At 45.4% G+C, this 16,249-nt stretch overlaps 1 protein-coding gene across 1 annotated transcript in view; it reads left to right on the forward strand.

The window, feature by feature from the left end:
- Positions 1 to 11,613: 11,613 nt before the first annotated feature.
- Positions 11,614 to 16,249, forward strand: part of EGFLAM (EGF like, fibronectin type III and laminin G domains) — a 123,568-nt gene continuing 118,932 nt past the window's right edge. Inside the window, exon 1 of the mRNA XM_044431340.1 lies at positions 11,614 to 11,735. Coding sequence (XP_044287275.1) covers positions 11,624 to 11,735 — 112 coding nt within the window. The 5' untranslated portion in view covers positions 11,614 to 11,623. The remainder of the gene's footprint in view (positions 11,736 to 16,249) is intronic.

The raw sequence follows: 16,249 nt of genomic DNA on the forward strand, positions 1-16,249 counted from the left end.
GCAGCAGTGACTAGAGTGTGTGGAAAGGCATTCTCAGTGATGGCTGTTCAGCTCTGAACTCACTTGGGATTTCTGAGCAACTGTTCAATTTGTGCAAGCATTTGGCTGCTGGGAAGTGAAAGGAATTCCCTTTATGGTGCAATTTAAGTATGACTGTATCTCAGCATTCTACTATTCTGTTATTTTAATAGTGGTACATGGCCTGAGACTCTGGACTGAATTTTAAGTAAACTAAAGTAAAGCGAAGGTCTTCCAGAGGAATATTAATATGGCAAGAGTTGTAGTAGCTTGCTCTGCTCCTGGTGTCGCTACAGACCTCTTCAAGGAACAGATATTTTATTTTATTTATTTATTAAAACATTTTTATGCCGCCCCATTCGCCGATATCTCTGTTCCTGTACAGATACTATTTTCTACATATCATTTTTTCTATGGCACCTGCAGTGTTGATCTTGGCTGGTTCACACTGCAACTGTTCTTGCCTTAATCACACTGATGGAAATGTCATCACCTGCCCCTTTGCAGGTCAGCACATCCAAGGTCTGTGACGTGCCAATGAAGGCTTTTCACCCAGTGTGCAAGGACACATCTACATTGCTTTAGTAGAGGCCGATCTAAAAAGGGCCAAGTGGAACAGGGGGAGAATGTGGGTCTTGGCATAAAATGCTGCAGTGTGGGAATGGTTTCTTCAGCGCTGTGCTTCTTTGCATCCCAGGGAGTCAGTGCAGTGTAGTGGTGAGTACTGGACTGGGGATCTGGGAGCTCCAGGTTCTTGTCCCTGCTCAGCCATGGAACTCACTGCGTGACTTTGGGACAGACACAGACTCTCACTCCAACCTACCTCACAGGGTTTTTGTTAAACAGCAACTAAATAAACTTGAGAAGAGGATTATGTAAGCCACATTGAGTTCTTTGAAACAGTGGGATATAAATATAGCAAATAAAATAGATGCCTTTCACCCAGGTTCTCTCTGCCCTCTTTACTATTCTGTAGCCATTGAGCACACTCAGTTCTCACTGGGTTATTTCTCCCCTGGCTATTTTAATTTTCTGTGTGTGCTACAAAACATGTTTCTCAAGCTTTCTAACAATTTTCTTTTAGGCTGGTTGGTACCATTTGACTACACAATGGCTAGCACTGACTTCTGAAAGAGAGGATGTGGAGGATTGGGGCTGGTGGTGGGACAGTAATTATTATTAGTATTATTATTATTATTACATCACATTTCTATACCACCCATAGCCAAAGCTCTCTGGGCAATTTACGACATTTAAGTCACCCATCCAGATTTCAGCCAGGCCCGACCCTGCTTTGCTTCCAAGATTAGGTAGGATGAAGCACTTCAAGCTATACAGAAATTATTAGATGCATATGCATCCAGCAAACCATTTTGGTAAGAGGGGAGTTGTTGCCACCATCCAACACCTGTTTGAATTTGACCGGTGGACAGAGATGGCTGCCTAGCAAGATAGCAAACTGCTTGTCTCCAGGCTGCTTTGCAGAGCTCTTTGTTTTTTCGATGGCAAGATCTGCTTCTCTGTAAGACAGCTTGCTTACCAGCATCAGTATATTATTTGTAGAGCTGGGGTAGAAAGAACGTCAGGATCCATGGATAGATATCCAGATGATGTACATCAGGCAGGCAAGTCTTCCAATTGTTTAATCAAGCCGCCGACAAAATGACTCTCCTCTGGGTCAGCTGTGAGGCTGCTGGAATGCAACCACATCTGTAGTTAAGTTGGTGGAGACTGACTTACACATGCAGGTCATCCTATGAGTGATTCACGGCAAGCTGCAGTAGGAATCTGGTTTTGTTCTGGTCCACCATTTATCCTTCTACACTTCCTGAACTGCTGTTTTGCATTTAGCTCCATCTTCCCTGAGTCACCAACAAAGCTCATCCCAGTCCTAAAGTCTGTCCATACTTGGCAGAGAGAGGGCATTCCTGGATGCATTTCTAGTTCTTTCATGCTGAGTCTGGGCATGTGCTGTGGGAGTCTCCTTAAAACATGCTGCAAAATCTGTATACATCCAGAAGCAAGAAAGCTTGGAAACTTATTTCCATTTTGTTCTTCGGCCCCATCAAGACATATCATTGGGACCTGTTTCCCCTACACTTAATGCTTTTATGCAATGAATAGCAAAAATAAATCAAGCTCCACCTGTGTTTACAACACTGACTCAGACAGCTCTTTCACAGAGTTTTCTGCAGACAGAGATGTGTGCTGTTTTTCCATCCATCACAAAGGGAAATTTTGTGAAGACTGCTGGAGAGACTGCTATTCCTTTTAAGCCACAGGCTGCTCACTTAGCCACCCACAGGATAAGACTTCCTGATTTTGCCGGACTGTTTTCAACTAAATATCCTGTTGTGTGGGATTAAAAGCAAGCCCTTCCAGAGCAAACTGTCTTCCAAATGATGGATAAAACCAGGTGTACAAAAACTGAAACAAAGCAATTAATATGCAGCCAGATAACCACTGTGCCATCATCACTTTATGAAAAGACACAATCTAATTCTACAGAATGAAGTCGAAATTAAGGGGTTTGGTAATTGGCACTCCCCCTTAAAAAGAAAAAAGAAATAAAAAAAAGCAGGAAAGGAGAGAAAAGGAAAGAGAAAACCAACAACAACCTCTGCATGCAGATCTACAGCTTTAAAAAAGACATCTTGTTTTTTATTTACAGTTGCTTCTGCATATGCTGTTATTTTAATTGACCCTGGAGATGCACTGACTTTTGGAATGACACTAACATTTCCTGTGCAATGATTATTGCAGTCTGAATATAGTCAGAAAGTATTGTACCAAGTTCAGAAGCCAACTCGGCAAGTCCTGAAGCCTATAGCAGCGAAGCTCAGAGAATCTGTTAGCATAATTTTAAGCAGTTTCACCTTCTTGCGCCTCGGTGGCTCCTGTTTTTTTACATTGTTTCAACACCTCGACTGAAGATGGCTTACAGACTCTCAGGTGCGTGCACGACAAACCGTGCCTGCATTTGACACAGGACAGAGCTGCTTGAGGTAGTGCCCAGTTCAAGTCTGGCTTAAAGATTAAAACTGTAAGGATGGGGATCAACTGCTTTGAGGTCGCTCCTCCACAGTTAGTAGCTGGATGGTCAGCTGAGCAGACACTTCCCCACTAAATAGTTCTACTTAACTTATAGTAATTATTTCTAACAACACATATAAATTAGCATATGCAAATCTTAGCAACATTTTTGGCCTCTTTTGGGATGGACTGATTTCTTCTTTTTTTGGCAATATATGAGACAGACAAAAGGTTGGATCCAAACCAAATTGTGCTTCTAGCACTAGACCTGTTGAAATCATGACTAAGTCTGGATCAAACCTATAGTACATGGGTCCTTAAACTACGGCCCGGGAATCCGGCCCGCCATGCCCATTTGGACCCGCCACCCACCTCACCCTGCGTGTGGGGAGGCAGCGGTTTGCTTGCTTGGAGAAAACGATCACCAAGCGAGCAAGCGGCTGCCTTGGGCAACTGCCCCGTGGCGCGTGCACCCGCCCCGCCCCCACCTCGCCTCCCCTTGCTGCGTGCGCCCGCCCGTGCCTCCCCCTCCTCCCTTCGCCATGTGCCCTGCCCGCGCCTCAGCGTGCGCCCGCATGCACTGCCCCCACCCGCGCCAGCCTGCATGCGCCTCCGGCACCACCTTTCCGGCCCACGCCCAGCACTGGCAGCTTTCAACTGGCCCCTTGGCGGAAAAGTTTGAGGACCCCTGCTATAGCATTTTGAGCAGTCTGCAACTATTTGAATTTGAATGTTTATGTTTGAATGTTGAATTTGAATGTTTATATTTGAATGTTTTATATTTTAATTTTATGTTGTAAGCCGCCCCGAGGCTTTGGCGAATGGGGCGGCATAGAAATGTTTTAAATAAATAAATACATACATAAAATATTGTAGCCCTGAGCCTAAACTACATCCTACAACATGGCAGAACTTACTTTTATGTTTTAAAATATCCATGATGCTCCTCCTTGAAAACCAATAGAGAGATCTTATGAACTAGAGGATCATAGGCTTGTTGCGGTTCCCACCTCCAAGGCTGGAAAAGAGCTCTGACAACAGAGCTGGGATCTGCACTGGGATTCTTTCCAAGTGGTGTGGAAAGAATGGTTGCTTGCATCTCCAAGGTTGTAAGAGCAACCTCAGCGAATGAGTGAAGAGAACGTTTCAGGGGGCTGTGAGTGGAAGGGACCAAGTCTGCCAAGCTGTGATATACCCTGGCAGTGCTCCAGCTTCCTTCTCTCCCCATCCGAACCACTTTAGGCAGCCAAAATCAGCCATCTACAGGGACAGCAAGATCGTGACGCTCTTGTCCACACTCCTGCCCATCCACTTTCTCTTGCCCCCAGTAAGTAGCAGAACGTGTATGCATGCGAGAGACAGAGAGAGGGAGGGCTAGCACCATTTCATATGTACCTGCACTGGGCCAAATGGAAGCCTCTGCTCACTGGTGCAGTCTCATCACTGGGAGTCCGGTGGTCTTTGTAACTCAGATTAGTTTTGGACACTCTCCACATTAAGCTAAATCAGAAGAGCAAGATGGATGAGCATACAGCAGCTGTTCTCTTTATAACTCCCCTCTCCAGCCTGCACTCATTCAAAAATAGTTTTTGCAGTGATTATGTAACTGTGGTGGTGAAGGGGGACTAGAGGTATCAGCTCACACATGTTCCCGTCCACTAGATTTCCGCTGGTATGTTGGGAACATGCCAAGTCAGTATCCATTCTGGAACAAGAAACGAGTTATCTAGTAAATAAAATGAGAAAGAAATGCCAGGGCACTGGAGGCCTTCAGGGCCATGCAACCAGCTTGGCATGTGCATCTGGCGGCCAGTTGGCTCTCCTGCTGCAGTGGTGCTTGCAGACCGAGTCCTTGAGTCCTTTGGATACAAGCAAAGTGGCTGCACATCTGTCCCTAGAAAATGGTGCTTTCTCTATCACCAGGAGTTCATTCCTATGTTAATTTCCGTGCTGAACTACATCACAGCTTTAGCTCACATGCCAAGAGAAATTGTTGCCCCTTTCCTATTGCAATTTCTTGGTGAATAAGAGAGGATAGAAACATAGAAACTGAGTGAGTCACAAGGGGCCTCACAGGCCATCTAGTCTGATCCCTGGCTCCACTCATGACATGCCTACCATGTGCATGTCCAGCCTATCTTTGAACTCCCTCACTGGTGGGGATTCAACCACCTCCCATGGAAGCCCATTCCATACCCTTGGGGTCCTAACTGTCAGGAAGTACTTCGTGGCATCCAAACTGAACCTTGGTTCCCTTAGTTTGAGTGTTTCCTGCCTTCCTCCGCAGGGGAAAACAGGTTTCTACCCACCTCCATGTGATACCCCTGCACATATGTATGTCGCCATTAGATCCCCTGAGTCTCCCCTTCTCTAGTATGAAAAGACCCAGTTCCTGGCTGCTGGCTAAACAGTCAGTGTATGGACTGAACTCCTTGGAAAAAGCTAGGATTTGTAGCCAGACAAGGGATCCTGTAAGCAGACTGATTTATCAAAACCTCTGTAATAAGAGCATAGGGATCACGCTGTGCTGAAATGGTGTGATTTTCTCTTATTCCTTCTTTCCTGCCTGGCCTGGAGTTAGGGGAACCTTCTGGGACAGTTTAGGAGAGGGCTCGGGAAGGGTGTGGGTACAGGCAAATTGGCAGAAATTGCTGACCCTGCTCCAGCAGAAGAATTGATGGGACTGAAGAAGGCCATTCCTAGATGCTCATTCTGGTTCCTACTTGCTTCCACTGCAAGAAAAACTCATTCTTCCTCTGAAGGTATTGTTTGCTTTGGGAAGAAATCTTGTATTGACAGCCAAGATGGGATATGACCTGAAATAATGAATTTCACACAAAATTTAAATTGGATGAAACATCAGGTTTAGATATTTGTTTAAACTGTTCAAATTTGGCCTTGGAAATTTGACTTTAAGAGTTCCTTTAAATATAACAACAAATCTTATGACTCATTAAAAACACTAACTTTAAACAGCAAGTTACCAAAATTCAGTACTTTTACACCTTGTTTTATTTAGAGCTCTCAGATTCAACACCTGAAACAGAGACTGCCGAAATATAAATCAAGGGTGTTATCTCCTCGTTTCTTGCAAACAAATTTCAAGCTATGACAACGTGTTTCACATTTTCCACCCCATTCATTTCAACACATATGCTTGAATCTTTTTGAAGGGAACAGACAGTGTACAACTAGTTGCGTCATTCTACTGGTAGCTTTTATTAACCAGCAATGAGTTGCAGGCTAAATAGAACGGAGCCAGAATCTCTCAAAAATAGTTTTCTTATACACCCTCTGAAAATACTCATTTTGGTTAGAAAAACTGTTCAGGAATGTCTGCCTGCCTTGATATTTGGTGAAATGCTCTTTATTGAAAGTTGGTGGAAAATTACAGGAGCACCTGTCAATCCAGTTTGAAAACTGCTTATATAATTTTAATGTTGTTAAGCTCGCTCCTTGGAAATGATGGGCTTGGTTCTTACTCCTTGCAGCCCTCCTGTCTTTCTCGTTAATTTATTCAGCCACCAGTGCTGATGATAAGATGGTGCCAACCCTTTTATTCCATGTACAAAAGCTGACTAGACTGGCAAATGAATCTTCCTGCAACATCAGTGAAGGCCAGTGCTCTTCACAACATCTTAAGGCAACAGGCTCTCTCATCCAATACCTTGTTGCCACCTCCCTGCATCTGTCAAACAAGGTAACTGCCTTACTCTACCTGATGATAGGACTGGCCTTGACTATGAATTACCAGTCAATTACCAGTGCCCCTTTCCTCAAAATATTGAGTGAAGTCCTCTCCCTGCTGTATGAAAATATGAGGCAAGATCAGTAAGCTATTTTGCTCAGCATTAGCTGCAATGATGGTCTGAGAAAGGGAGGCCTTGACTATTCTGTCAGAACCATGAGAGGGGAGGAAAGCAGGGGAGGCTGCTTCATGACGGGGTTGGCACCGCTGTGTTCCTAAAAGTGTGTGTGGGGGAGGAGGCTCAGCACTCATCCCCATGAGTGCCAGTGGTTCCCTCTGCTCTCGACACACTCCCTTTGGCAACAGGAAGAAGAGGGGACACCAGGGACAAGGGAAGGGTCCACAGTGAAATAATTCAGTGGGTCTGTGCATGCGGTATCTGGAGGACAGGACTGACATCTCAGCACCAGTTCCAGTTTGCAATCTTTGCAGAGAGAATTGGTATATGGGCATCTTACAATTACACATAAGTAAGTGCCCTCTCTCTTGCAGAGAGGTGGAGGTGGGCGTAGGCCAATGGCTGTTCTGGGGGCAGGAGGCAAAATAAGCCAGAGCTGAGATTGGGTCATGGACAGGGCAGAAGGGACACCTGCCACACCACTGCGACTCTTGCTGCTCTTCTGGGTCATCTGGAATTATGGGTAATTCAGGAGAGCCAGGCAGGTACTACCACCAACACCCCCTTCTATGAGCCTCCTGGGTGCAACCAGCAGGAGTGGACAACAGAAAAAAACAACAATTGCTCTGAGCCTCACCAAAATCAAATACTACTCCTGGTTTAGGAAAGATTGATTGCCTTAGTTTCTGCCCAACTCAGTGCCAAGGAACTGTAGGCCAAGGAGGAACAAATTCAAGGACTTGTTTTTTGTAGTCTTTTAATCCTTTCTGGTTTTCTCCCCAGAAGGGACTCTCCATATAAAAAAGTTGGCATAGATGATCTGACTTGGTAAAGTAACTCCAGGCACCTCCTCTACTAACCTGCCTCCAAAGACATTAGATTAAGGAAAGTTCCCCCCACCTCCCTTCTCAAACAGAACATCTCGCTGTACTCATCTTTTTCCACAAAAAAGGAGATATGACTCTTTTCTGACTGGCTTCATCAGACAGTACCAGCTGGTGGGGGATATGAGCTTTATGACTGAATTCTCCTCTGTAAACAAACATTCCCTGCAAGATGAAATGGAAAACTTCTTGCATGTACAAAACTCAGAAAGAAAAGTGTGCACCAACTATTTTTCCTGACATACTAATTCTGTAAGGGCAGAATGCAAACCCTATCCCTGGGGGGAAAAATTATTCAAGACCTGAAGCCAGTTTTCTGAAAAGGCACAGCTAATAGAAAGTGTCACCAGCTCATCAGCTGTTCATGAAATTTGGTCTGCCTTTTTCCTTTGGCTCAGTGGCCACCTGCAGGGCTTGTCTGCACCAGACAGAAGGTGCTCTTCCTCCCTTTGCTACTTCTGGTCCCTCACCTCCTCCTGTCCTCTTCTTCATTAATCCTCATAGATCTTTCTATATTAGTCTACATGGCCAGAGTGGATTCAGCTTCTATCTGGGAAGATTAAACTTCATTTATCTGCTTAACTCAGTATCCACTTGGGCACTTACAATTCAATTCTCTGACTATACTAACCTGGATATAAGCCCCATTGATTTCAGTGGGCTTATTTCCAAGGACATGTACTTATGATTCAAATTCTACTCTTCTTGCATTCCTGCTCCTCCCAAAAAGGGGTTGATGGCTCATTTGCCAGAATCGTCAATGAAGGCCAAATCCAAATTTAGTCAAAAGCCTGCTGGTCACTATCAAAGAAGGCACGATGGGTTGAGGGTAGCGGAACTCCATGGTTCTTGTGGGACCTCTGAAAAATAGAGACCTTCTGCATAACTGATAAGAGCATATGGGCTGGGTATGGGAATATTCCCAGCCTCCACCAGTTTGGGAAGGGTTCTTTTAATATCTAGACCTGGCAAAAATGGAGGAAGAACAGGTATAGAAGGGATGGATTATAGCAAACAATCCATCATGTAGCAGATGAATCAATGCATTTTAGTGTTTATTGGAACATGTCATCATGGCCATAGAAAGCTGGACAAAAGTCTGTTTTGCTATTCTATTCCCATTTTGCTTAAACTTCACAGAATTTCCCTTTCAGTTACCTATGCTCAGCACTCTTCTGTGTTTTATGTTCATTAGGAGTGGGGAGATAAATAGGTGCCAAAAAATTGGCCCCATCCCAATGAAAAGAACAAGGGACTCTCTGCTAGCAGGAATGCTATGATGTGGAACCAATTATGCATTTATGTGACTACCAGTCAGAGTGGAATATTGCCCAGTAAGGTTAGGCAGACAAGGCTTATCTGTCTAACAGTGCCGAGTACTGCAGAGAGGTATTTACAGGCAAGAGAAACACAGAGCACCTGTGATGTGATGCTTTATTGGAGCCTAGGAAAAGGGCGAAGGTCTGCTTTTGAGCGGCATCATGATTCTGCATGTTTACTACAGGCTTCCTCAGGCTTAAAGCAAAGATAAATAAAAGAAGCCTAAGTATAAGGGCTGGAGGTAATGCAACACTTTGTTATTTTACTTCATGGCTAAGTATATTATCAGGTGCACATCCTGAGCAGTTTGGTGGGACTTGTCTCCAAGTAAGTGTGTTTTGTATCAGGCTGCAACTGCTCCAAAGCTCCCTGACAATGGGAACAACTCCTGCTGCAATATAACCTCTCAGGTGTGATCTACTTGTGCAATTCAGCCTGGTGGTTGAATAGATGGTATGACTTCAGAGCAGGTGAGAAAGAACATTTTTAAATTCTCTGCACCTCTCCTCCCCAAGAAAGATCACCCCACATAGGTAAAACAGTGGCAGATTATTATATTACATTCATGCTCTGTCTTTCTTCCTCTTGCAAGAAACAAGATGGCCTGTAAGGCTTTCTTCTTCTATCTTATTCTCAGAAAATTAACCCTATAAGTTAGATTAGGCTGAAAGGGGAAAGGGTGTTGCTGTTTGGTCCTGCTCCTTGCCATACTAGGTTTCTATTTGCAGATTCTTTTTTCAATCATGGCAAATATTAAAAAATGTAATATCACAGTCTGAAGAGATACCATTCTGAAACCTTGGAGACTCTGCAACTTCATTTCTGCTGCCTCCTGTTTGTCTGTGGACAGAGCCTCAAAGCAAGCCTGGGAGAGATGGCAGCTGCTTGTGATTTCTTTAGTTTATAGGAAGCATTTTATATCAGATCTCCTGTAATTGGGGAAACAGAATATATTGTAGATCAAGTGGCAGATAACATGATTCTAATAATATCCTTTGGGAAGTAATCTGCACTTTCTGAAGAAATAGTATTGGGCAGGTTTCTTGGCAGAAAGGCTATAATTTCATTCCAAAATGCAAAGGGTGAATAGTTGTCTTTTATTTAAAGGAAAACTAGCTTATTGAAAAATAACTTGCCTCTAAAAAGTGTCTTTATTATACAGTCCACATAAGTGTTGGAATTTAAGCTGTTTAATGCCTTTGCAATGGCTATGTCTGTACTGCACAAACAAAACCGATCTTGGCCTGTAGTTTTTTAAAAGTTTTAAAGTCTGCTTTCTATTCCATTTTAACAGTTATCACAAATCATGCAAGTATTGCTCAAAAACATCTTAATATCATGTGTAATATGGGAATTGGCTACAAGTGTTACAGAAAGGGGCAATTGTCTTTCATGAGCGCCAATCAACATGGATTATTGGCTCAGGATGCATATTGATTCCAAGCTTAGCTTACCTCATAGGGTTGTTGTGAGGATAAGATGGAAAGGATGAGTATGTATGCCTTGGGCACCCTGGGAGAAAGACAGGACATAAATTCAATAAATTTAAGTTGTTCCATGATTGCGCGTGAAACCTTGGCCAAGACTCATTACGTTCCAGCTTATGTCCTATTTGAACTGGGTAAAAGCATTGTGCCACAAACATACAGTGGAAGATGATGACGTTGGTGTGGGTGTATTATTATTTTTTAAATATATATTAAATAGTTTACCGTTGGAAAGTTTCAAATGAAACAGCTGGGTTATTCTCTTGCACGGGGTTTGGGCCTCCGGCAGTCGAGGCACGGAGGAGAAATCTGGGCAAAGCCTTCGCTGGCTGAGGTCGAGCCTCCCGGAGAAGCCCCCTGGACTGGGCTCGGCTGCCACCGGAGGTCGCAGGTTCAGCGCGGAGAGGGCCGGCGACGCCGGCAGCGCCTCCTAGGGGAGGGAGCCGTCCTTTTGCGCGCTCAGAAGCTGGCGTCGTGCCGTGCACTGTGGCACCGCGCGCAGTGGTCGGCCGCCTCTCCCCTGCCCGGGGCACGGCGATTGCGCTCCGCATGGGGCGTCGGTGGATCTCTTGGGGGGGGGGGGGGGGGCGTCTCGCAGAATCCTTCCTCCTAGATCAGATCTTCAAAAAAAAAGGGGGGGATGACAATTCGAGATGCCTCATCTATTCCTTGTAGTCATTGCGCATCTTGCATGCGGCGGGGTGGGGGGACTCGTCTAATCCCATCAAAGGATAGGTCTCCGCCCTGTGGCGTGTGTAAAACAAAACAAAACAACCGTTGTGCTTGCTTCGTGCCAGCCCCACTTAGCACTGTCTGATTTCCTCAGACTCAGGATTTGCGGGTCTTTTCTCCCCCCGCAAACCGCAAAGCTCCTCCCCACGTTCACAATCCCTAAATTCGCTTGAGTGTCATTGTCTCGGATTGCAAAGCCAGCCTCGAACACGCTCGGTTCAACTTGCCCAAACTTTGATTCCAATCATATTTCGCAGCTGGAAGCGGTCCGATCCGATTCCAAATGGATTTACACCGCCGATCTCCTTGCAGCTCCACCCGCCTGGTTTTGCTCTTGCTGGTTTCCTGCGCCGGGCGCCTAGCAGCTAACAGAAGAAACATCCCGCGGAGGCAAGGTAAAGAGAGGCGGGGGCAGCAAAGCTCATCCCCCCCGGGCTGCGGGAAGATCGAAAAGTGCCCGGGACGAGGGGGGGGGGGGCGCGGCGGCGGCGGCGCTCAGGTTGCGAGCTCTCGTTGCGCATGTAGCCGTGGTGAGTAGGCGGGAAAAAGTTTTATAAAAATAAAAATAACAGGCATTCTGTAAAGTAACGCACGTGCACGCACTTGCAGAGAGGAGCTTCAATCCGCTAGCCTTTCGCACTTACTCCCCAGCGCCGCTGCAGCCTCGTCGCCTTTTGTGTAAATCTCAGCGCGCGATAGAATCCGCACGGGCTATGTTTCATTTGCAGTTTAGTCCCGAAAGAGGGACTGAACGTTCAGACGGATCCCAGGTGATCTCAATTACTGGGCTCTTGGAAGAAGCGAGGCGAGTGTTGGCGGCGGCAGGAGTGGGGATTAGTTAAAAAGCAAAAGCCTTTTTTTTGGCATGTCATTAAAACCACCCTTATTTAATCCATATTGTCAAAATAGCGGTTCATTTCCTGTTGTGAAAAAAAACAATCGGACGAGTCTGGGTCGGCCCGCTTCCTCCTCGCAATTCCGTCGCCACCGGCTCCACTTTAATATGCACAGAACAAATTAAAAGGAGTCAAGACAAATTGCAAGAAAGACCATTCAGGCTTTTTTTTAAGGTCATCTTCCTTCATTTGTGCTTTTCTACATTTTTGGCTTCCATCTCAAGGATGGTTTCAACTAAAATTCTTTTTTTTTTTTAATTCATGCTTTTTTCCTACACTGCTTAGCAGATGTGGCTTCTGGTATTAACGGTTTAAGTGCACACTGGGAAAATAAACTTCCAATTCAGAGTTTCTCCTCAGCTTGGGGAAGAGTGTATGAGGGCAGCTGGTCTCTCTCCGGAGGGATGATTTGCTAGGAAGAAAAGTTTCCTGTGTCTCTTTCCTACACCCATTCCATAGTGTTTCTATGCTTCCTGCCATTGCAGACCTATGTGGACAAATGAACCTGTTGAATGTCTGCCTGACCCCAGTTATTAAAGACATAGGAAGCAAGAACTATAACACAGTGCTCTTAATGAAAAGTGGCAACCTGAACAATAAAATAATTGACTGCCATTGTGCCTTCCACAGTCCATTTACTTAAGTGAATCTCTTTCTGGCCCATAGGACTGTTGTAGAATAAGTGGGTTGTGATCAAAGTTCTTTGGAGTTTTCTCCTTTAATTTACCAGACTCCTACAGTGTTCCTGCTGTTAGGAGTATATTAGGACCTTATCTCTTATGGCTGATAAATATTTTATTTGTTCAGGATACTCCATTTGAAAATTAACTTTTCCTCCTGTTCTCCCATTAAAGGCAGGCTCATTATACAGGTCTTTCTGTTATTTGTTTGCCTACTAAAGCATCTCTCCGTAACAAGAGATGCAACTTGGGAGAGATGTTACTTATTCTGTTTCATTCATTTCCAATTTGATAGCTGATGCACAGGCAGGTCCTCTGTCCCCTGCTTGTTCAAAAAGCCAGCCTGTTAATTGGATAGGGCCATGATACTCTTGCGGTGAAATTAACCAATCAGTGTCTCCTTGGGTAGCTGCTAAATAGAAAAGCTGAGGATGAGGAGGCGGATATCAGCATTAACAGAAAATGGGTAGCAGAAAATTTTGGAAAGCTGTAGAGAATTCACAACTGACCCAACTCTCTGAAGCTCTCCCCACATTGGGTGCACTGGGACAGAGCAAATGCATTGGGTGCAGTCCCCAGTGTCTCCAGACAGAGCTGTTGCTGGCCACCATGGACAATACTGAACTAAATAAAGTAATGGCTGCTTATGTAATGAGACTTAGAGCGCAACCCAGTGTTCTCTGGGGCAGATGCATGTACACCTCTGAACTCAGAGACTTTATGTGCATCCAGTGTATGGAGCGAGGGTGCGGTGGGCGTGATCACTGCTGCTCCTGTACCTCACCCTGTGCACTTCTTTTTATTATTTTGCATTGCACTTTTCTGCCTCTTGCAAGGAAAACAAGGCCGCTTACAAGGTGCTCTTTCTCTCCAGCTCATCTTAAGCACAACCACCTGTGAGGTTGGCTAGGCTGAGACTCATCCGAAGTCACCCAGTGAAACATACAAACAAAGCGAGTCAGAAGGGGCCTCCCAGACCATCTAGTCTGACCCTGGCTCCACTCATGTAATCCCCAACATGTGGTTGTCCAATTTTTCCTTGAACACCCTCACTGCTGGGGCCTTAACCACCTCCCTTGGAAGCCCATTCCATATCTTATGGGTCCTAACCATCAGGAAGTACTTCCTGACATCCAACCTGAAACCTGGTTCCCTGAGCTTTGTCCCACTGGAACACATCCTGCCCTCCACTGCAAAGAAAAACAGCTCACAGTGCTCCTCCACATGACATCCCCTCACATATCTGTAAGTTACTAAAAGATCACTTTGGAATCTCCTCCAGGCTGAAAAGACCCAGTTCCCTCAATCAATTCTCATATGTCACCTCTCCCAACCCAGCTACCATTCTTGAGACCCTGCATTGAACTGATTCTAACCTAGCTATGTCATCTCTATAATGTGGAGCCCAGAGCTGTACTCAGTACTCCAGTTGTGGGCACACTAGAATTGTGTAGGGTGGTATCAACACATGCCTAGATCTGAAAGCCATGTTTGCCTTCTTAACTGCCATGTCACACTGCTGGCTCATGTTCAGCCTGCTGTCGAGAAGTACCCCAAGATCCCTTTCACAAGTGCTGCTCTCCAGCCACTTGTCCCCCATCCTGTACCTGTGACACCAATTCCTGTATCCCATGTGCAAGACCTTGCACTTACCCACATTGGAAGCCATTCTGTGTCCCCCCCCCCCACCCACTTCCACAGCCTGTCCAGATCCTTCTGGATCTTGATCACCTGCTTCTCAGTGAGCTTCAGGGCTGAGTGAGGACTAGAACCCTGATGCCCCAGGTCTTCCATCCAGCAGTCTAAATACTATAGCACACTGGCTATATCGACTTTAGATAGCTGTTTTGGGCAAGAGGAGGAGTTTGAGTGCGAAGAGGAATTGGTGTAAGACAATAAGACAGTGGCTTCATCTGCCTCCCCTCCTTGCCTCCTGGCATAGCACCGTTTTATTCTCTGGAGGCCCAATTGTATCCCTGGAAAGGCAGGTGGTGCAATTCCTTCTATGCCGGGTACCAGGGTGGTGTGGAGGGGATGCATCCTCATGGTCCCAGCTTTGAGGTTTTAGGACCTTGGAGCTCTGACCTGAAGAATCCTATGGTTCCCTCAGACAGCTTCTGGAGGCCAAAGTGTTATGCCCCGAGGATGCTTCTCAAAGTGCTTTTACTGTGCAATGGCACTTCCTCATTCACAGCATTTCATGGTGGTAGAGGAGTGTCTAATGTCACCGTCTTCCATTTATAACCCTTCCATGTTCTCTCCACAGTCTAGTCACTTGAGTAGCTATTATTCTGGCCCCATAGGACTGTTTTAGAATTACTGGTGTTTTTGCTACCACCTTAGTCCATCCTTTTATTACTTCAAGAAAATCCAGTAAGAAGGAAAATAGCTGCAATTTCTTTTAATCACCACTACTAAGAAACATCCTAACTGGAAGCATCTTTATACTATACCAGCAATATGCACAGCTAAGAAAGTTTCACAGAAGACAGTTTGCTGGTGGCATTAGGGTAGGATTTGGGTGGTCCAAGGCACATTTCAAGATGTAGCACTGATTTCCCAGTTATTGATTGCTCCCACTTTGGACTCAAACCAGGAAGTACAAATATTACCAACACCTCCAACAGGACACCCTATTTAGCTGATTCATTTTTAAACACTTCCATGTGGAGAATCAAGGACCTGCCCCATGTGTTCAGAGAACCGTGCAAGCAGGTTCTGCTGCCTGGACATTTGCCATGCATGGTCTATGTAAGTGCCAGCTCTTCTCAGCAAATTCAAAATATAGAAACAGAGCAAGTCAGAAGGGGCCTCCCGGGCCATCTGGTCTGACCCCCAGCTCTAGCCAACTCCACTCATGACATATGGAGCAGATTAGGGCAGATCCTAATTGTTGCCAGGAAAAGCTCTGTGTCTGTATCTCTCTCTGTGTGTAGATCCTCTCCTTATACATGCTCGAAGTATGCATACTCTGGGTGCATGTCAGGCCATTAGGTGAGTTGGCTTCAGGGGTGGCGCTAACTTGTGCAGACCTGTGACTTGTCCTATGCCTTCTTTGAACCTGTTGGACAGAGATAGGGGATCTGGCCCTCCAGTGGACTCCAGGTAGCATTATCCCTTGAACAGTGGATCAAGGATGATGGGAATTTTAATTCAGTAACATCTGGAGGACCAAAGTTGTCCTGTACCCCTGTATATGTGGGATCATCCATTCTGGATTCTAGAAGTTTCCAGGGCAACTCACTCCATAGCTTGCCATGCTTATCATCAAGACCTGTAGACAGATATTAATTAATTAATTAGTTTAGAAGCCACCCGTTAGCAACATGCTCT

The sequence above is a fragment of the Varanus komodoensis genome, unplaced genomic scaffold (assembly GCF_004798865.1).
Source record: "Varanus komodoensis strain SLA01 unplaced genomic scaffold, ASM479886v1 scaffold22, whole genome shotgun sequence".
Lineage (NCBI taxonomy): Eukaryota > Metazoa > Chordata > Lepidosauria > Squamata > Varanidae > Varanus > Varanus komodoensis.